The sequence below is a fragment of the Syngnathus typhle genome, linkage group LG17, assembly GCF_033458585.1.
Source record: "Syngnathus typhle isolate RoL2023-S1 ecotype Sweden linkage group LG17, RoL_Styp_1.0, whole genome shotgun sequence".
Taxonomy (NCBI): Eukaryota; Metazoa; Chordata; class Actinopteri; order Syngnathiformes; family Syngnathidae; genus Syngnathus; species Syngnathus typhle.
In genome coordinates this window covers 8312748-8331784 of record NC_083754.1, presented here as the reverse complement: position 1 = coordinate 8331784, position 19037 = coordinate 8312748, and the positions used below count along the sequence as shown (strand labels likewise).

The 19037-nt window shown below is 47.9% G+C and overlaps 3 protein-coding genes and 1 long non-coding RNA gene across 5 annotated transcripts; 1 reads left to right on the top strand and 3 right to left on the bottom strand.

Moving 5' to 3' along the window:
* Nucleotides 1-191: 191 nt before the first annotated feature.
* On the bottom strand, nt 192-641 carry hoatz (HOATZ cilia and flagella associated protein). Its single transcript, XM_061303891.1, has one exon. It carries the CDS (start codon nt 639-641, stop codon nt 192-194), a length of 450 nt encoding a protein of 149 aa, XP_061159875.1.
* A 1600-nt stretch (nt 642-2241) lies between these two features.
* Nucleotides 2242-12324, bottom strand: LOC133170826 (uncharacterized). Its single transcript, XR_009718626.1, has 5 exons — nt 12166-12324; nt 11846-12038; nt 9594-10087; nt 2852-3063; nt 2242-2709 (listed from the first exon to the last, which is right to left on the bottom strand). It is a non-coding gene; the product is annotated as an uncharacterized LOC133170826 (long non-coding RNA).
* Nucleotides 2440-13582, top strand: LOC133170825 (myosin-11-like). 2 transcript variants are annotated; one of them, XM_061303985.1, is made up of 42 exons: nt 2440-2688; nt 2926-3096; nt 3232-3388; nt 3527-3554; nt 3670-3769; nt 3863-3910; nt 3993-4085; nt 4185-4248; nt 4342-4440; nt 4538-4681; nt 4875-4970; nt 5037-5155; nt 5249-5401; nt 5579-5752; nt 5834-6007; nt 6150-6264; nt 6339-6514; nt 6576-6697; nt 6791-6860; nt 6936-7096; nt 7188-7296; nt 7405-7536; nt 7603-7809; nt 7892-8029; nt 8089-8212; nt 8289-8460; nt 8579-8791; nt 8873-9017; nt 9098-9304; nt 9396-9500; nt 9621-9773; nt 9869-10117; nt 10273-10485; nt 10560-10772; nt 10919-11080; nt 11161-11289; nt 11435-11523; nt 11640-11763; nt 11859-12067; nt 12137-12245; nt 12309-12481; nt 12601-13582. In XM_061303985.1, the coding sequence occupies exons 1-42, from the start codon at nt 2521-2523 to the stop codon at nt 12860-12862; spliced, it is 6069 nt and encodes a 2022-aa protein (XP_061159969.1). In that variant the 5' UTR covers nt 2440-2520; the 3' UTR covers nt 12863-13582. The 2 variants fall into 2 exon arrangements, with proteins under 2 accessions (XP_061159969.1, XP_061159968.1); XM_061303984.1 differs by lacking the exon at nt 3863-3910 and having other exon boundaries at nt 3670-3790.
* Nucleotides 13378-19025, bottom strand: LOC133170822 (nuclear distribution protein nudE homolog 1-B-like). Its single transcript, XM_061303980.1, has 9 exons — nt 18634-19025; nt 17784-17931; nt 17211-17364; nt 15684-15832; nt 15460-15596; nt 15019-15234; nt 14767-14855; nt 14427-14539; nt 13378-14357 (listed from the first exon to the last, which is right to left on the bottom strand). The coding sequence occupies exons 2-9, from the start codon at nt 17873-17875 to the stop codon at nt 14309-14311; spliced, it is 999 nt and encodes a 332-aa protein (XP_061159964.1). The 5' UTR covers nt 17876-17931; nt 18634-19025; the 3' UTR covers nt 13378-14308.
* Nucleotides 19026-19037: the final 12 nt, after the last annotated feature.

Sequence of the window (19037 nt, the reverse complement as noted above, 5' to 3'; positions counted from 1 at the left end):
TTGGTTGTTGTATGGTGGGTCAACGACTTGCAGGTATTATTGACTATAGGGATAAGTGGTGCATTCAGGGCGTCTAGGTATGTATTCTGGTGCACACAGGGCCTCGAGTTCTTCTAATTAAATTGTGTTGGTGGTGCGTTCAGTATCTCATTGCTGTGTTTTTCTTGTAGACTGCGTTCAAGGTTCGCGGTTCAATCCAGTTGCCTAACCATCTCCTCTTCCATGTTCAAGTCGTTCGTCGTGTCTTTGGGCGCCTTTTCGCGGGGCGCTTTGGGTTTAAAGGCCGCAGAGAGCAGCTCCTTCTGGATCCTCTGCTCTCTCTGGCGCCGGAGTAGAGCAAGCGTCTCCTTCCTCTGGGCCGCCATGGCCATGTAGCGCTGCCGCTCATCCTCCCGTTGCTGCGCGGCGTCCTGGTTGGGCGGATCTGCGCGGCGTGGCTCCGGGTGACCGGTTCGCTCCGGCCGAGACAGGGGCAACCTTTGCGGGATGCCCGCCGCCACCAGGCGAGACTCGAGCGGCGTCGGCATGCACAGGGAGCTCCAGAGCTTCCGGGCGTGGGTCACGTCCTCCGGGGAGGATCCCCTAAACTCGAGCAGGATTTCGTTGGAAACGTCGTGGTCGGGCTCCGGATTAGCAGACATGACAATGGCAACTTTATCGCTGTCCGGGGTGCTGTTTGAGTTGGTCGTCGTAACAACGACAAAGAACCCGGATGAAGACGACCCCGTCTGTTTTTTGTTTTTTTTACGTCGTAAAGTAACTTTCTGTTCTCGAGTTAATGTGCCAAATAGCATGTACAGGCGACGTTGCTTGCTTTTTGTATTTTAAAAGAAAAACCTCCATCAGCAACAATGTTGATTACAATGGTTGTCATAGGAACGACAAATTCGTGAAAAACGTTTGGCTTCACGGTTCAGGCAAAATTCTGAAAACACTAATCAAAGAACAGGAGAATCATACCAAAAATGTTCATATTAATTTTGAATTTACTTGACATCCAAATAGCCTATTTTGGCCCACCTATTTCCTAATATTGGTAAATAAAAAATTCTTCAGTTTTTATGATCAAATGATTATATTATTATCACCATCATTATTATTAATCATTATATTATAAGTCTATTAAACAACAACATAACCCCTCACCTACAAACGACCTAGCCCAGCGGTCTGTTGTAAGCCCTCTTGAGCACCAAAGTTTGCCTCCTTCCGGTCTTTCCCTGATTGGTGAATGGAATTTTGTGGGCTTTTGCCTTCCTGCCAAATTTGGACTAAGTCACAGTGTCACGGTCAAATTTGGGGGGCAGGAGGAGGAGCGCCAAGTTCCGCACCATCTTGCCCATCAGCATCATCCTCCACCTCAGTAGCATCCAGCTGCTGTGGGCTCTTAATTGTCTCATTCCGAGTTGAGCTTTCATCCTGCGCCGAGAAGCCGACCTGACTTGACTATATAGTGAGTGTCGTTTTTTTGTTCTTTGTTCTCTTTCTTCATCTTTCTTAACACCTTTCTTCCCATCCAATTGACTTTTGAGTAGCTTAAAATTACCAGAGGCCAGTTAAAATGCAATTGTAGTTCCTTTAAGTCACATGTGGATGATTTCCTGGGACCTTATCCATTTTAATTCCTCATTGTGAAAATGTATTGTTATTTTTATGAAAATATATACTGTTTTTTCCATGAGGCATGCCGGCATCAGGCACGACTGCTCACCATGTGGTGCCCTTAAGTGTGGTGTCAGCCTTTTGGTGTAAACACCAAGCTTGACTGGACACGGAGGCCGGCGCACCTTATAAGGTAGCGCAGCGGCCGCAAGTTGCCCATCGACCCTCGGCAGGCCAGCGGGAGCCAAAGAGGGCCATCCAAACATGGGCATCCCGGCATGGCACATCTGTGTTATCCTCGCTGTAATTTTGCTGTTTTTGGGGCGACTTTGCAGCAGGAGGTCAAAGCCTAGAGTGCCTCATTGTTGTCCCCGCGCAGGAAGGTAGTGAGTAGCGCCATGCAGACAGATTTTAAAATGGGACTAATATTTTTCTTTCCTGTCAAAAATATAAATAAAATTTCTCTTAATGAAAGCATATTTTTCTCGAAAAGATGGGGCTTTTTTCTGCAAAGGTTTTTACAAGTACATTTTTTAGAAAAAGTTAACCATTTTGGCTTCTTATCTGATTTTTTCATTTTTCCCCCCGATTACTCATTTTCTTTAAACGAGTATAACTTTAGTCTGGTAGGATTACTACTTTTTGTCTTTTTTTTTTTTTTTTTTTACATCTGATCTTGAAAATTTTACTATTTCTCTGGAAAATGTTGACATTTTCTCTGGAAGAATAGTACTTTTTCTCTATTAATATTACTAATGTTACTCTTAGGGAAAAATACTGGCAAAAATTACAACTTTTTTCTCTCCCAAAAATATTTTTTTCATTGTGTTCCCCAGGTCCAAGGGCAAGCGCACTTCATCCCAAGCGACAGAATCCATTCCAGCCTCCGACGGCCATTTTGACGCGCGTGTTGTGGACATGGCGGACCCGGCAGCGGCGGACGACAGCAAGTTCCTGTTCCTGCAGAGCGATTTCCGCAACAGCGGTGTGGCGCAGGCCGACTGGGCGGCCAAGAAGATGGTGTGGGTGCCGTCCGAGAAGGAAGGCTTTGAGGCCGCCAGCATCAAGGAGGAGAAGGGCGATGAGGTTGGACCAAAGCCTTTTTAACTAAAAAAAATCTATCAATATTCCTGCAATATTGCTACATATTCTTATCAGGAAAAACTGTGACCTAATTTTGGTAAGGTACGATAAGTGGTGCGATAAGAATATTTTTGTCTTCTTTTTTCATTAATAAGCATTTGAGTACCTTAATAGTGGTGCTTCTTTGAGCGTGGTAGCCATCTGATTATCCTGCATTGTGTTGGGGCGGCTCGCTTGCAGGTGCTGGTGGAGTTGTCCAACGGGCGCAAGGCGACGGTGAACAAGGAGGACATCCAAAGGATGAACCCGCCCAAGTTCAACAAGGTGGAGGACATGGCTGCCCTCACCTTCCTCAACGAGGCCTCCGTCCTGCAGAACCTGCGAGAGAGATATTTCTCCAGCCTTATCTACGTACGTCACACGCAAACTATTTTGTGCTATTGGATGTGTGCGGAGAGCCGAGGTCTCCTCACTTCACTTGCAAGGACAGCTTTGATTGAGAATTTTTGGGAGTGTTGACATGTCTTTGGCGGCTGTGCATGGCAGACGTACTCGGGCCTCTTCTGCGTGGTGGTCAACCCGTATAAGATGTTGCCCATTTACTCGGAGAAGATCATCAACATGTACAAGGGCAAAAAGCGTCACGAGGTGCCACCACACATCTACTCCATCACCGACAATGCCTACAGGAACATGATGCAAGGTCAGACACCTTTCCTTTCCTTCATGGCCTTACATGGAGCAACGCCCGCCAGCACGGCGTTGTTCTTCTTCCATATTTTTAGACCGCTAATCTCTGCTGGCTTATCTTTGGTCTGTTCTGCTTGATTCCCCTCCACAGAACGTGAGGATCAGTCCATCCTCTGCACGTGAGTCTCTCACACACACACGCGCAACAACCATAGAGGGAAAATACCCAAATCACTGTCAGCGCCCACGCAAACAAACGCACTTTGAAAGGATTGTCTTTTTGGTGACACCTAGTGGAGAGTCCGGAGCAGGCAAGACGGAAAACACCAAGAAGGTGATCCAGTACCTGGCCATTGTGGCCTCCTCACACAAAGTCAAAAAGGAAGCAAATCCTGTGAGTTCAATTTATAATAGGGTATTAAGAAAAGAGCCCTGGGGTGCTCACCTTCATTTATAACGTCTGACATGATTGTGTTACTTTCCATAGCCGGCACAACAGCAAACGCAACAACAAGCACAAGGATCGCTGGCTTACGTGAGTATCAAACCACTTTTACGATACCGCCAAGTTCCTGTTTTCACTGAGACGCTTACGCAGTTCTTGCCTGGGCCTGCAGGGGGAGCTGGAGAAGCAGCTGCTGCAGGCGAACCCCGTCCTGGAGGCCTTCGGCAACGCCAAGACCATCAAGAACGACAACTCGTCACGATTTGTAAATTGTCAATCAGTTCGTAAGTTGACACTCGTCACAGTTATGACGGGGAGTTCCCTCAGTAATTAAAGGTGTCCTGTGACCCGCTTGTGTCCGCAGGGAAAGTTCATCAAGCTCAACTTTGACGTGACCGGCTTTCTGGTCGGCGCAAACATTGACACGTGTATCCTTATTGTTCACAAACATTTTTCCCCCCTATTACAACAAAGCAGGGCCTTCCCGACTTTAATAGCAAAGTTCTTCTTGACTTGATAAGACCTTCTGGAAAAGTCTCGTTGTATCCGTCAGGGCAACACAGAGCGAGCCTTCCACATCTTCTACTACATGGTGTCCGGAGCCAAAGACAAATTGAGAGGTGAGCAATCAAGTGTATTTTCAGTCTGCAGAAGTTTGCCAATCGCTCAGTTCAACTTCAGAAATCAAGCTAGATCTGACTAGCACTTGTGTTTCAGAGGAGCTTCTTCTTGAGGGCTTCAGCAGTTATCGTTTCTTGGTGGCGGGACACGTGGAGGTTCCCGGCATCGAGGACGATGAGCTATTTGTCGAGACTTTGGAGGCCATGGAGATCATGGGCTTCACAGAGGAAGAGAGAATAGGTACACCCCAGTATCTGACGGCAGTCTGTAGACTTTATTCTGTTGGGGGATCTAGTTCAGTCCAGCTATGCAGTTCCAAAGGTTTCACTGAGCAAGACACAGATTTCAATTGTTGCCTTAACCCTTGAAGCCAAGTCAACTTCCAGACTTGGGTCTGTATTTACGAGTGTATCTTTGCTGCCTACTTCTGCAGGGATGTTGAAAGTGGTCTCCACGGTTCTCCAGCTGGGCAACATCAAGTTTGAGAAGGAGCGAAACACGGAGCAGGCCACGATGCCGGACAACACAGGTACTTGAAACATACCACAGGCTCTCATTTAGATTCTCATCCAAACTCTTTCCATGCTGGAACCAGCTGCCCAGAAGGTGTGCCACTTGCAAGGCATCAACGTGACTGACTTCACAAGGGCCTTCCTGACACCCAGAATCAAAGTGGGGCGTGAAGTGGTTCAGAAGGCTCAGACCAAGCAGCAGGTGGAAAGTCCGGCAAGAACAGACACCACGATAGACTACGTTGTCACCTGAACTCAAAGAAACAAACTGTCACCGTCTTCTCCGTCCCACCAGGCCGACTTTTCGGTGGAGGCGCTGGCCAAAGCCATGTACGAGCGTCTTTTTCGCTGGATCCTGGCCAGAGTCAACAAGACCCTGGACAAGAGCAAGAGGCAGTCTTCGTCCTTCCTGGGGATCTTGGACATTGCCGGATTTGAGATTTTCGAGGTGATAGTCACAGTAATTTCCCACCATAAACTGCTACGTGTCCTCAGATAATCTTGTCTATGTCTTGAGACTTGGTGAAGCAGCATGTGGTTCAGTACCGAAGACTCTTTTTGGAAGTTCTGTTACAAATAACTGTGAATAATGATGTTCTTGGTAATGTTCTTTGGTGCATCCCAGGACAACTCCTATGAGCAGCTGTGCATCAATTACACCAACGAGCGTCTGCAGCAGCTCTTCAACCACACCATGTTCGTTTTGGAGCAGGAGGAGTACAAGCGGGAGGGCATCGATTGGAACTTCATCGATTTCGGCTTGGACCTGCAGCCCTGCATCGAGCTCATCGAGAGAGGGGTTAGGACTAGCCTTCGTTTGTTTTTGTTTTTTTGTAGAAATGCAAGGTTCTGTCCTTGAAAGCACACATTGATGTTACAGAACAACCCACCGGGCATCTTGGCCCTGCTGGATGAAGAGTGCTGGTTCCCTAAAGCCACGGACGTCTCCTTTGTGGATAAGCTGATGAACACGCACGCCAACCATGTGAAATTCGCCAAACCCAAACAGCACAAAGACAAGCTGATGTTCACCGTTGTGCACTACGCTGGGAAGGTGAGGATCAGCTACTCTGACAGAAGGTGACAATAGGCTAACTAGACAGGGTTCCCTCGCAAGTTCATGGGTGCATCTCTGGGTGTGTCATTGTAGGTTGTCTCAGTGCCACATTGAGTATGTGATGTTGTTTGCTTACCAGGTGGACTACAATGCAGCCAGCTGGCTGACCAAGAACATGGACCCCCTGAACGACAACGTGACCACCCTTCTCAGCAACTCCTCCAGCAACTTCATCCAGGACCTGTGGAAGGACGGTCGGTCTTCTGCAGTTCTTCCCCCATTTTGGATCTCACAACTGACACCATCTCCCGTGTCACTTTGCCCTCAGCGGATCGAGTGGTGGGCCTGGAGACCATAACCAAGATGGCGGAGACCAAGTCCAAAAAGGGAATGTTTCGTACGGTGGGCCAGCTGTATAAGGAGTCCCTGGGGAAGCTGATGACTACGCTCCACAACACACAACCGAATTTCGTCCGCTGCATCATCCCCAACCACGAGAAGAGGGTATGCCAGTGCACCTTTTCAACAGTGCGCCCGAACGCCAAATACTGATTGTGTGCCACAGGCAGGAAAGATGGATGCCAACCTGGTTCTGGAGCAGCTGAGGTGCAACGGTGTGCTGGAGGGGATCAGAATCTGCAGGCAGGGATTCCCAAACCGCATTATATTCCAGGAGTTCAGGCAAAGGTACGTCGCCATCTTTTTGTTGTTCATGTTATCTTCTACTTCTTGTTGCTTATTGTTGAAGTGCGAGTTTTTCCTGTGGATCCATCCGTGCAGGTACGAGATCCTGGCGGCCAACGCCATCCCGAAGGGCTTCATGGATGGCAAGCAGGCATGCAGCTTGATGGTAAGATGACTAGTGAAAGGTCCACCAAGTGTCTTGTGTGGGCCTGCCATTTAGATGCAGATTGTCGTTTTCCAGATCAAGCATTTGGACCTGGACCCTAACCTGTATCGCATCGGCCAGAGTAAGATGTTCTTCAGGACGGGGGTGTTGGCTCAGCTGGAGGAAGAGCGAGACCTCAAGCTCACCGTGATCATCATCTCCTTCCAGGCACAAGCCCGAGGCTTCCTGGCCCGCAAGTATGACACACACACAAAGACTTGTGCTTCTCAACAGCTGGTTTGTGCTTGTACCAAATCAGGCATTTCTGTTTATATTTTCGTCTTGCAGGGCATTCAGCAAACGTCAGCAACAGCTTACTGCCATGAAGGTGATCCAGAGGAACTGTGCTTGCTACCTCAAACTCAAGAATTGGCAGTGGTGGAGGCTCTTCACCAAGGTTTGAGGCTCACGGATGCATTTCACTCCCCCCAAAAAATTAAGATGCTAAGACTTGACTTATGCTGAGCTTGAGGGTTAATATTTAGCTCTTGGTGCTCTCCTCCAGGTGAAGCCCCTGCTGCAGGTCACCCGCCAAGAGGAAGAAATGGGCCAGAAGGATGAGGAACTCAAGACGGCGAAAGAAGTGGCAGCCAAAAAGGAGGCGGAACTCAAGGAGATCACCCAGAAACATACGCAGGTTTGAAACTTTGTAAATCTTTTTCCAAGTCCTCATGTAAAGCGCAAGTCCGTTTTTGGTGTTCAGCTGATGGAAGAACGAGCTCAGTTGGAGGGTAAACTCCACGCCGAGACCGAGCTGTACGCTGAGGCCGAGGAGATGCGGGTGCGCCTGGAGACCAAGAAGCAGGAGCTGGAGGAGGTCCTCCACGAGATGGAGTCCAGGCTGGAAGAAGAGGAGGAGCGCTCCACCTCCCTGCAGCAGGAGAAGAAGGACATGGAACAGCAGCTGCAGGTTGGTTGTTCTATGCTGGACAAAATTCTTATCACAATATGTTTTGCTACTTATTTTTGAAACTTTGTACTTTTTTTTCCAGGCGATGGAAGCCCATTTGGTAGAGGAAGAAGACGCTCGTCAGAAGGTGCAGCTGGAGAAAGTTGCCGTAGAAGGAAAGGTGAAGAAACTGGAAGAGGATATTCTGCTCATGGAGGACCAGAATAACAAACTGCAAAAGGTATGAGGTCTCTTGTTTACCCTGGTTAGGTGCGTTTTTTTTAAACAGAATCTGTCTAGGAGCGAAAGCTTCTGGAGGAGAGGATGGCGGACTTAAACTCCAACCTGGCCGAGGAGGAAGAGAAGTCAAAGAACTTGACCAAGCTGAAGGCCAAGCATGAGTCGATGATCTCCGACTTGGAAGGTCAGTCACCAGAACAGAAGATTATTCTCCGACTATTATTCTGTGTTCGAATGTGTCCTTCCTCTACGCCGTCCAGTACGTTATAAAAAGGAGGAGAAGGGTCGCCTGGACATGGAGAAGGCCAGAAGGAAGTTGGAAGCTGAACTGGCCGAGCTCCATGAGCAGCTGGCCGACCTCCAGGCGCAACTGGCTGAGCTCCGAGCGCAACTGGCCGCCAAGGAAGATGAACTACAGGCAACTCAGGCGCGGTAAGACGGTTCTTCTCAAACTGAGGTCCGTTAACCAGAAAACAGGACTTCAAAAAAATACCTACTGGTTGGACTCCTAAATAAGTCCAGTTGAGACAAATGTTCTGCTCTTGCACAGTTTGGACGAGGAGACCAACCAGCGTGGCCTGGCTGTCAAGAAAGTTCGGGAACTGGAGACCCTACTGTCCGAGCTCCAGGAGGACCTGGAGGCCGAGAGGGGGGCCCGAGCCAAGGTGGAGGTGGCCAGACGGGACCTCGGAGAGGAGCTCAACGCACTGCGCTCGGAACTGGAGGACAGCCTGGACACCACTGCAGCACAGCAGGAGCTACGGTTAGTCTCTGGTCCATGGTGTAGAAGATAATCCAGGTTATACCGCAGCTCAGTTATGTAGCTCCCGTTTGTGTTTACCAGGGCAAAGCGCGAGCAGGAAGTGGCTATGCTGAAGAAGGCCATGGAAGAGGAGGGCCGCAGTCACGAGGCACAAATCCAGGACCTGAGGCAGAAGCACAGCCAGGTGGTGGAGGAACTCTCCGAGCAGCTGGAACAAGCCAAGAGGGTAAACACCTGCCACCATAGCTGTATCTCGCAAACCAGTCAAGGTGTTTGTGCAAATGGTATGAAATGGCCTCCCTTCAGGTTCGAGCAGGTCTGGAGAAATCCAAGCAGGCCCTGGAGAAGGAGTCTGCGGATCTGAGTGCCGATTTACGCGCTTTGGCTGCCGCCAAGCAGGACGTAGAGCACAAGAAGAAGAAAGTGGATGCTCAGCTGAACGACGTCAACGCTCGCTTCAACGAGAGCGAGAGGCAGAGGAACGAACTTGGGGAGAAAGTTTCCAAGATGACCGTACGTCAAAATAGACGGCCATGCAGTCTTCATGGGCGTTTGGGGACAAACCACAATGGTTTGGACATCTTCTTGCGTTGTGTTCTTCAAGGTGGAGGTGGAAAACATGAGCAGTCTTCTCAATGAAGCGGAGGGAAAGAGCATCAAGCTGAGTAAAGATATTTCCGGGCTGTCCTCGCAGCTCCAGGACACTCAGGTGAATGATACCCATGTCAGAAGTAGCGCAGTGCAGCATGATTGAAAATACATCAAAAGGAATCAAAGTACATTTAGCTAGATTGGAACCGACCTGTGTTTGCTGGTGATGACCTTCCAGGAGCTACTGGCCGAGGAGACGCGTCAGAAGCTGAACGTGGCAGGACGTCTGCGGCAGATGGAAGACGACCACATCAATTTGACGGAAATGCTGGAGGAGGAAAGCGAGGCCAAGCGGGTCTTGGAGAGGCAGGTGTCCAGCCTCAACATGCAGGTCAGGAACCTCAGGCAGAAAAGTCTCACCAAAGACGGAAATAGTGCAAAGAGACTAACGAGACCGCATGACTCGACTCTGCTGTCCACCATCAGCTGTCTGACTGCAAAAAGAAGCTGGACGAGTCCCTGGGCACAGTGGAGCTGCTGGAGGAAGGTAAGAAGCGTCTACTGCGAGACATGGAGGCGGCCAACAATGATTACGAAGAGAAGGCCTCGGCCTACGACAAGCTGGACAAGAGCCGCAGCAGAGTGCAGCAGGAGCTGGAGGACGTCCTCATGGACCTGGACAGCCAGAGGCAGCTTGTCTCCAACCTGGAGAAGAAGCAGAAGAAGTTTGACCAGGTGAACTTGTGGTGATATGTATTTCTTCGGTTCATCTAAATTTGCTTACATTCGAGCACTTGACAGAAACATTTCAGTACCTTTACCCTACTTGGAACAATAACTCTCATACTCAAAAACTCGCACTGGCTCTCCTCTTTGACAATGTTCTTTAGATGCTGGCCGAGGAGCGAGCAGTGTCCTCTAAGTTTGCAGAGGAGCGAGATCGAGCCGAGGCAGAGGCCAGGGAGAAGGAGACCAAAGTATTGGCTCTGTCCAGAGCCCTGGAGGAGAGCCGGGATGCTCTGGAGGATGCGGAAAAGACCAACAAAAGCCTCCGAGCCGAGATGGAGGACCTCATCAGCTCCAAGGATGATGTGGGACGAAGCGTAAGTGACCACAAGGCCACATCTTCTCGAGCGACATTTTCGGGGAGATAGACGGGGATCGTGTTTGTTTTCAGGTGCACGACTTGGAGAAGGCCAAGCGTGGCCTTGAGGCCGTGGTGGAGGAGATGAAAGCCCACATGGAAGAGCTGGAAGACGAGCTGCAGGTGGCCGAGGACGCCAAGCTTCGTCTGGAGGTCAACGGTCAAGCCCTCAAAACCCAGCACGAGAGGGACCTGCAGGCCCGCGAGGAGGCCGGAGAGGAAAAGAGGAAGCAGCTCCTCAAGCAGGTGGAGCCAAGATATAGTTGTGGAAAGAACAGATCAAGTTCAGAACGAAGAACTTTGGAATATAATTTTTTGGGAGTGTGGTGGGAGATGACTAAAATGGGGATTTGGATTTTTATGGATTCCCCCTCTCTCCGCTCTTTGGCCAGGTACGCGAGCTGGAGTCAGAACTGGAGGAGGAAAAGAAGCAGCGTGCTCAGGTGTCGGCCGGCAAGAAGAAGCTGGAAGGCGAACTGAAGGACACTGAGGACCAGCTGGAGACCACCAACCGGGCGCGCGACGAGGCGATCAAGCAGCTGCGCAAGATCCAGGCTAGTTGGCCCAACATTCCCATCAGGTTCTCCACCATCGTTTCTACCTCTGACTGCATCGATATCCTCCGCACCCTCAGGGCCAGGTGAAAGATCTCCAACGGGAGCTAGAGGACTCTCGCGCCGCCCAGAAGGAAGTCCTTACCTCAGCCAGGGAGGCCGAGCGCAAGACCAAAGTCATGGAGGCTGACGTGGTGCAGCTCCATGAGGTACGGCGGGTGTTAGGGCGGCCAATTCCACAATACAGTCCCATTACGACGTGATACGATTCATTCTAATTTCGATACAATTCAATGATTTCTTTCAATAACGATTCAATTCTAGTTGTAATACATTTCAATCGGACTGCTTTAGATGCTGGCGGCGGCCGAGCGAGCTCGAAAGCAGGCGGAGGCCGAGCGAGACGAGCTGGCTGAGGAGCTCGCCACCAATTCCTCCGGAAAGTGAGCGCACGTTCCTGTCATTCCGCTTTTATTACTTCATGACCAGCACTTTTTCATTTCTGTCGCCCGTATCAGCTATGCAAATTATACGTTCTTGGACACAATGTCCATTTCAGGACCATGTTGTCTGATGAGAAACGCCGCCTAGACGCTAAGATCAGCCATCTGGAGGAAGAATTGGAGGAGGAGCAGACCAACATGATCAACCTCAACGAGCGTTTGAGAAAGAGCCAGCAGCAGGTAACGGCTGCGTGCTTCCGTCCAGGTCAAATTCATCCTTTTTTTTTTTTTTTTTGGAACAATTTTACTTTCCGAGTCATACCTTGTGCATGTAGGTGGAGCAGCTGAGCACCGAGCTGACAACGGAGCGAGCGTCTTCGCAGGCCAAGGAAGCGGCTAGGCAGCAGCTGGACAAGCAGAACCGGGAGCTCAAGGCCAAAGTTCAGGAGATGGAAGGCCAGGGCCGATCCAAGCTCAAATCGTCCGTCACCACCCTGGAGAACAAAGTCAGGGAGCTGGAAGAGAAGATGGAGGTGGAAAGCAGGTGACAATTCATTCTAATAACATTCTGATAGTGATTTGTTAGCAGTGATAGAAATGATAAATACTGTAGGGAGCGTCAAGCCGCTGTCAAGAACTTACGTCAGAAGGAGAAGAAGCTGAAGGACTTAAGCACCCAGATGGAGGACGAGAGGAAGCAGGCGCAGCAGTTCAAAGATCAGGTGACACCGCACATGCCCCCAACGCGACACACACGGTTGACGTGACGAGGTCATCGTTTGCAGGCCGAGAAAGGCAACGTGCGCGTCAAGCAGCTGAAGCTTCAGCTGGAGGAGGCGGAGGAGGAAGCACAGCGCATGGCCGCCGCCCGCAGGAAGCTGCAGAGGGAGCTGGATGAGGCGGCCGAGGCCAATGATGCCCTCAACAGGGAGGTCGCCGGGCTCAAAAGCAAACTCAGGTGACACACGGAGAAAAACATGCATGCTAGGATATATTGTATACTGCATAAGAAAGATTAAAGTTTGTGGGAAATATTGAAATTTTCCTTATCTTCGTTTCCTGATTTGTCCGCTGCAGGCGTGGCGGCGAGGCCAGTTTCAGCAGCTCCAGCCCCCGCGCTAGCGGCAGCAGCGGCCTGAGCGGAAACTCCATGAGGAGCTTGGGGGCGCTGACGGGAGGAAATGTCGGCCGCAGGAGGAGCAGCATCCTGGAAAACTCGGCGGAGATCCCAGAGGAAGATGAGGAGGAAGAAAAAGCCCGCTCGCCATCTCCCGCCGCAGGAAGCTCCCCGCCTGAGGATTCCCACGAGGAGCTTGGTCAATGCGACCCCGACGTGTAATCGCCACGAGTGGGAGCGCCACCTGTTGCTTTGCCACGCACTTCACCTGTCACACTCAAAAGAGCAGCAGATCGTTCAACATGTTCCACAACTAGACTCTATACATTACTTTGCCACAAAAAAATCTTAATTTTTGCACACAAATATTCTATTCAAAAATCTGTTTAGACAAATTAAATTGGGCCATGAAAAATTTAAGGTTTGTACCAAATGCAATATTTTTAAAAAATAGTTAGCACTAGTATATTTAGCCACAAAAGTGCAATGTTTATCCAAGAGTTATATTTTGACATCAAAGTATTATACTTTGTCACGAGCGCACTCAAGTTTTGCCATGTCAACACCAGCTTTGCGTTTGAATTATTTTTCTTGACACATCACGTGTTGTTGCAAGCACATTTGGAATCAAACACTGAAGGCCATTAAAGTGCCTTTGCCTCCTCCGTGTGTATCCTCTCGTCTCACTTTGTTTTCTGAAAAGATTTAATAAAATAAGGCCAAATCAGAAAGCAAAGTAGAAAAACAAAAGAATTCTTTATTGAAAATATAAATAGCCAGTGCTTTCTGGACAAGCATAGCTACAGATCTCAGAGAGCATCAACAATTCCTTCAACAGTTCAGTCAGGTTTCCGTAAAAAAACAGAGCTATTCAATAGTATAACAGAAGGCAGTTGTAAGAGCAGTACCACAAACGGCCACGTGGTGTTGGAGGCAATAGGACTTGGGGGAAAAAAGTGCTTCTTTGTGCTTTGTTGTTTAACTAGTTTGAATGTTGAAAACTATGAAGGTGTATTCGGACCACACGGAAAAGGAAACAACAATAAAAACCCAAATTGTCATTTTCCGAAGTGTAGTAATTGATCAAGAGCAACTTTCAGAACGTTCTTGCGATGCTTTTTGTCTGAAAGGAATATGACAAATCCTGAAGAAAGAAATACTTGTAATATTGCACCTTTTGTCTTTAACAAAAAAAAAAAAAGTATCGTTTCTTTGTAATCAGGATACTACAATCTAGAAAAACCTGTACATTTTCTGGATATGAAATTGCCCAAAAAAATAACTATGCCTTTATTTTTATATTCTGCCTGTTTTAATTCAATTTAATCCCAGAAAAGGTACTTTTTCAAGAGTGCGATTTTCTTGAAAATATTATGTTATTTATTGGTTGAAAAACATTTTCTATTTTAGTTTTTAATCGATAAAAATATGTAATTCTCCCCCCCAAAAAAAGACTGGGGCTGGGGGAAAAAAAACCAACTTAATCTTAAGGTAGTTCCAAATAACGAAGCAATTGTTTCTCGAAAAACAATACCATCAGAACAGTGTCACACCCCCCAAAAAAAAAAGTGAGCGAGTGAATGAAGTGTGAGTGCCGCCGGACGTTTTGTTGTGTCTCACACACGGCAGAAAAGATGCGAGCGATTGTTCTGAAGTCTCTCTGGCATCTCACAACAGCAGTTTGGCTCCCGCTCCGAAGTCCAACCTTTTGACCAGCCTGCCCAAACGTAAACCAAAACTTACAAGCGGGTCAAAAGTGTCACGCCAATGGAAATGGCCAACTTACTCAGCTTTGTGGTAGAGTCCGCTGGATGGCGGCGTCTCGGGAATCTTGTTGACGGATAGCCTGTGCCTGGCCGGTTGCTCGTGGACGTACGACGCCAGCTTGGACTCCAGATTCTAGCCAGACACCACAACAAGATTCTAATACATACATACATTCTAATAAATACAGATTGAAGTTGTAAGATGTAAGAAGTGGCCCTTTGAGTTCTCTCGTTGAAGGAGGCAGCCTTTCCATGGCCGTTCGCGAGCCAAGATTCGAACCCAGAACTTTTTTAATGCGATGCAGCCGCGCTTGCTGAAGTGCCGGTGGGATGCAATTGTCAAAATGCAAAAGCTCTTACCCCAACTTTCCTGAGCAGCTCGCTGACGATGTTGAGGGCCGAAATTCTTGCGGATGTTGTCAGCAAACTCGCTGACACGCCAACGTCACCTGCAAACAAACAACACACACAAGTCATCTTTAAGTTAGCAGCACATCACTATTATTTTTAAATAAGCTTTTGATCCATTTTAAACGTTTAACTCGAAATCACTTGGAATCAATGTAGAACTGGTTTGTCGTGACCATTCGCAACATGCGTGTTCGGACTGACCCGTGTTGACGGACGGCATTTGAGCTTTGGCGGCGGGCGCTCTGACGGCTGTGCTGGCGGACGTTTTATCTGGAGGCGTGAGGGGCGGTGTGGGGAGTGGGGTCGGGGCCATGGCGGGGGCCAAATATGTTGACAATGACGATGATAAAGACGTAGGCTCCGTGGGAACATTGGTTGTGTGCTGCTTCTGCCGCACTGCCAGCTCCTGCCGCAGGTCTGCAACATTTTTTTTAAATTTCTTTACACACACACACAAAATTGCTATTTTATGCAAAAGGTAAACAAACTATGTCATTGGCATTTGATTCATGTTTCAATCATGAGGCTTTCATGATTGTCTGAGGTGGCAATGACAGCATTGATGCCTCCTCCAAATGCCTTCTGTCAGTGTAGGAATGGATGAGGAACAAGTCAGGCCGTTCAGCGGGCGCGTGCAGTGACCTCTGGCCTCGTCCTTGAGCCTCTGCACAGACTCCAGAAGGTTCTCTTTGTCGTCGAGCTCGCTCTCCAGGAAGGCGTTCCTCTCGATGGCCTGGTTCATGCGCAGCTCAAAATCTTCCAGCGACATGATGGTGGCCCTGAACCACAAAGACAAAAACCAAGAGTGCCTTCTTGACAAATCCGCCCCAGAGTCAGGGTGCCACTTTGAAGCCCCCCCGGCTCACCTCTTGGCTCGCTCCAGGTCGTCGTTAGCCTGTTCTAGCTCCCTGATGTACTTGTGCAAGTGGTCTCGGATGGAGGTGGCCTCGGCCAACTCGCCCTCCAACGTCGACATCTGGCGATACGCCTCCGAGTGCTGTGTGCCGTACTTCTCCTGGAGAGACGATGAGTAAGGACAGACATTTTCTTAGACTCCACAAAACGACAAACCAAGTTGACATTAAAGTCACCAATACTTTGTCCCTGCCATTCTGCGTCGGTACCTTTGACGCGGTCCGGCGATGCGATGGATTAGGCGACAACAACAGCACACAAAAAAAAAAAGTTGTGGACATAGTTGCATGAGACCGGCACGCCTACCAAAAGCATCTGACTTGAAGCGAGCGGCGGACAAGCGTTCGTTAATCCTTTGTCCTCGGGCTGTTTGGATCACGCTGATGTAAGCACACAAGGACACCAAGATGAAAAGCACGCCGTTATTTGGGATATAACGAGTCATATGGGGGAACGTACACGGCCGACGGCGTCATCAGCTGATTGCTTCCTGCTAATTCTCAATCACCCTCTGTGAGAATGTGTGTGCAATTCTGTGAGCGTGTGTGTGTGTGTGTGTGTGTGCGGGCGTGAAGGCCAACAGATATCAGATGATCAATAGGAATGAACCACACTTGCTCTGTACAAAAAAATTGAGATTTCAATAATTTTTCCTGAGGCCCTAAAAATATTCACCCTCAGCTGTCTTGAAACACAAAATTAAATTCTTGTAAAACCATTTCAGCCCAAAGCATATACTAAATGTTACATTTAAAAATAGTAACACGCAAACACCAAAGTTATGCAACAATCCGAGATAACTTTTTTCCGGCTGCTTTGAATGGGATGGCCAAAAAATTAAAAGAGAAACAATGTGGGTAAATAATTACATGAAAGTAGTAAGCTCCCTTGATTGCAGACGTCAGCTTTTGGCTGAATTCAATTTGTTCATCCATAAACAACTGTACTCGAGTAAGAGTATTGTTGCTTGAGAATAATTTGGCTCAGGTAAAAAGTTGTCTCCCTGAATAATTATCAGTGTGCCTAATGTTTCAGCCAGCGAGCGCTTTTCCCTCGGTTATATATCAGAAGAACAAAAGAGTCATTGACGCTCGCTTTGTGCTCTTTGCACAAAGTCGACAAATCACAGAACGTTCCGCTTGGGTCTCGTGGCGCTATCGCCTGGAGGGTGCAGCTAACTTTAAAATCTCGTCATGCGTGGGAAGGAACACGCTCTGTTGTAGTACCACGTTGTGCCACAACATGCCGGGGCAGCGCTGAGCTTGCTTCAGTGTAATTAAGCAATACGAGGCAGTCAAAGTTTCACAGTAAATTTCAAATAAACAGCTTGAAGCAAGCATCCTGTGCATCTTAGAGAACTGTGAACGCGAGTCAACCTTTGTAATTGGGCTCTCTATATCCAAATTTTTCATCGCTTGAATGTTACCCAAGGGACAATTTAGCTTTGGTTTTTCAAAAGCACCGAACGTCCTGGTTACCTTATAGTTCTCCAGGTCCATTCGCAAGCGGTTGTTGGCAGCCAGCAGCTCGCGATTGCGCTTCTCGTAAGCTTTGAGCTCCGCTTCCAGTTCGGCCTCGTAGTCGTGACTCATTTGCTGGAACTCCTGAAGCTCCTCACGAGCCTCCTCCGCACTGAAACACACAAAACAGGAGCTTGTACTTGACTCATTCACCTGAGCCAGATGTCTTAGGAATAGTTTCAGCCGGGTGTCGGACGTTTGTTTCTATCTACTGACTGGAAAAGATGTTGCTTATTTTCCCTGAATTCCACAAAATCTCACTCAATCCTGAAGCAACAAGCATTAAATGTTGACGTGAGCACAAGATTTAATTTGTTTTTATCCAGTGTGACCAGCAAAAACAAATAAATGCCCTCTATCGGGCGTGATCATCTAAAAAATGCGTGCAATGCTTGACTAGACCATGTGAGAAATGTGCTTCCATAAACCTGAGAGTAAAACCAACTGATATTTGCGATTGGAGATTACACCGCGAGAAATTTCCTTGCCGCAGTGTCAACATCTTTGTAGCTTTTGACATGAAAAACAAACTTCTGCTGGTGCTTGGCAGCCTGCTCCTTCCAGTAGTGCACTTCCTCCTTCAAGGAGCCAAAGACGGCCGAGTCGGGATCCTCCTTCTCCATCCCCAGCCTCACACGGCCTAACTCGGATCGTCCTGGTGCAGTCAAGCTGTCTGGACCTGAAAGGAAGTCCAATTTGAGAGTTTCAGTTTCTTCTTTTGATAACTAAATCTACTTGTGTGAAATTAACATTTTGTTAGACGGGTTTGTTACACTTTCAGCTTCAGACTTCTTGGTTTTACAGTTCTCTATAGTCTGCAACAAAGTCCTTATGGGGAAAGGGCAGTTTTAGACCTTTGAATGAGAATTAATGGTGTTTCGACTATACAAAGCACATAACTTGCTCTTAAGGGCTTTCTCTCACATTCAGCAAAATAAACTATCAATCCTAGTTGGTCGCATGTAAGCAAGCAACAAAGTCCGTTTGGAAAATTGCCATTTAGTCTCATTTACATCTATTAATGGAAAGAGCTTGTGATTCATGTGTAAAACACAAATAAATGACTCTTTGGGGCTCTCCCTCACATTCGGCAATATACTTATTGAAGTAACATACTTTGATTTTAAGGTTGAAGCTAATTTATCACATTGGTTTGCTGTGCAATCGCGATAACAACAACGTCATATGACGAGAAGAGACCAAGTTAGGTGTATCATATGGTTTGGATGTATCCAATGTTCGCATTTAAAATTATTGTTAAAAATGTACTTTTTATACAAAGTTTTAACAAATTAAACCACGTTAAAACTTTCCAGACAACAAACACATATATGCCCAACAATTTCAATCCCTAGTGACAAATAATATTGAAATGACTTACTTGTTGGGGGGCTAGACAGCTCAAATTTGGAATCCAGAGAACAAGAGAGTCGATAGAATCTCCCTTCTCAGGCTTTTAAATGCAAATAAGCTAGCTGGCCGTGCTAAAGGAAATTAACCGTTTAAATCCCAGCTGGTCACGACAACACACCGCAGCTCGGCCGTCAGGGAGAAAACGTCCTTGAAAGGCGACGAAAAACTCCAAACTACACACTCGCCGTTGTCTGACTTTCTTGAAAAAAAACTACTCTTACCAGCCTGGTGTTACTCTGAGAACTTTAAAACACACTTTGTCTTGAGCTCTGACTCCCAAAGTTACTGCCACCGTAGAGCGAGAACGCCGAACAATAAACGCGGCCATTCATATTCACCGGAACCGTCCACCAATCATAAGTTACGTGTCCG

Excerpts from the sequence above, each read along its gene's own strand:
- hoatz (XM_061303891.1), bottom strand. The coding sequence starts at position 641 with ATGTCTGCTAATCCGGAGCCCGACCACGACGTTTCCAACGAAATCCTG.
- LOC133170825 (XM_061303985.1), top strand. The coding sequence starts at position 2,521 with ATGGCGGACCCGGCAGCGGCGGACGACAGCAAGTTCCTGTTCCTGCAG. Across the intron at positions 6,861-6,935 it reads AGCAGGCATGCAGCTTGATG|ATCAAGCATTTGGACCTGGA; the intron begins GTAAGATGACTA and ends GTCGTTTTCCAG. Across the intron at positions 8,792-8,872 it reads GCAGCACAGCAGGAGCTACG|GGCAAAGCGCGAGCAGGAAG; the intron begins GTTAGTCTCTGG and ends TGTGTTTACCAG.
- LOC133170822 (XM_061303980.1), bottom strand. The coding sequence starts at position 17,875 with ATGGAGAAGGAGGATCCCGACTCGGCCGTCTTTGGCTCCTTGAAGGAG. Across the intron at positions 15,833-17,210 it reads TGGACCTGGAGAACTATAAG|GAGAAGTACGGCACACAGCA; the intron begins GTAACCAGGACG and ends TCGTCTCTCCAG. Across the intron at positions 14,540-14,766 it reads AGCTGCTCAGGAAAGTTGGG|AATCTGGAGTCCAAGCTGGC; the intron begins GTAAGAGCTTTT and ends GTGTCTGGCTAG.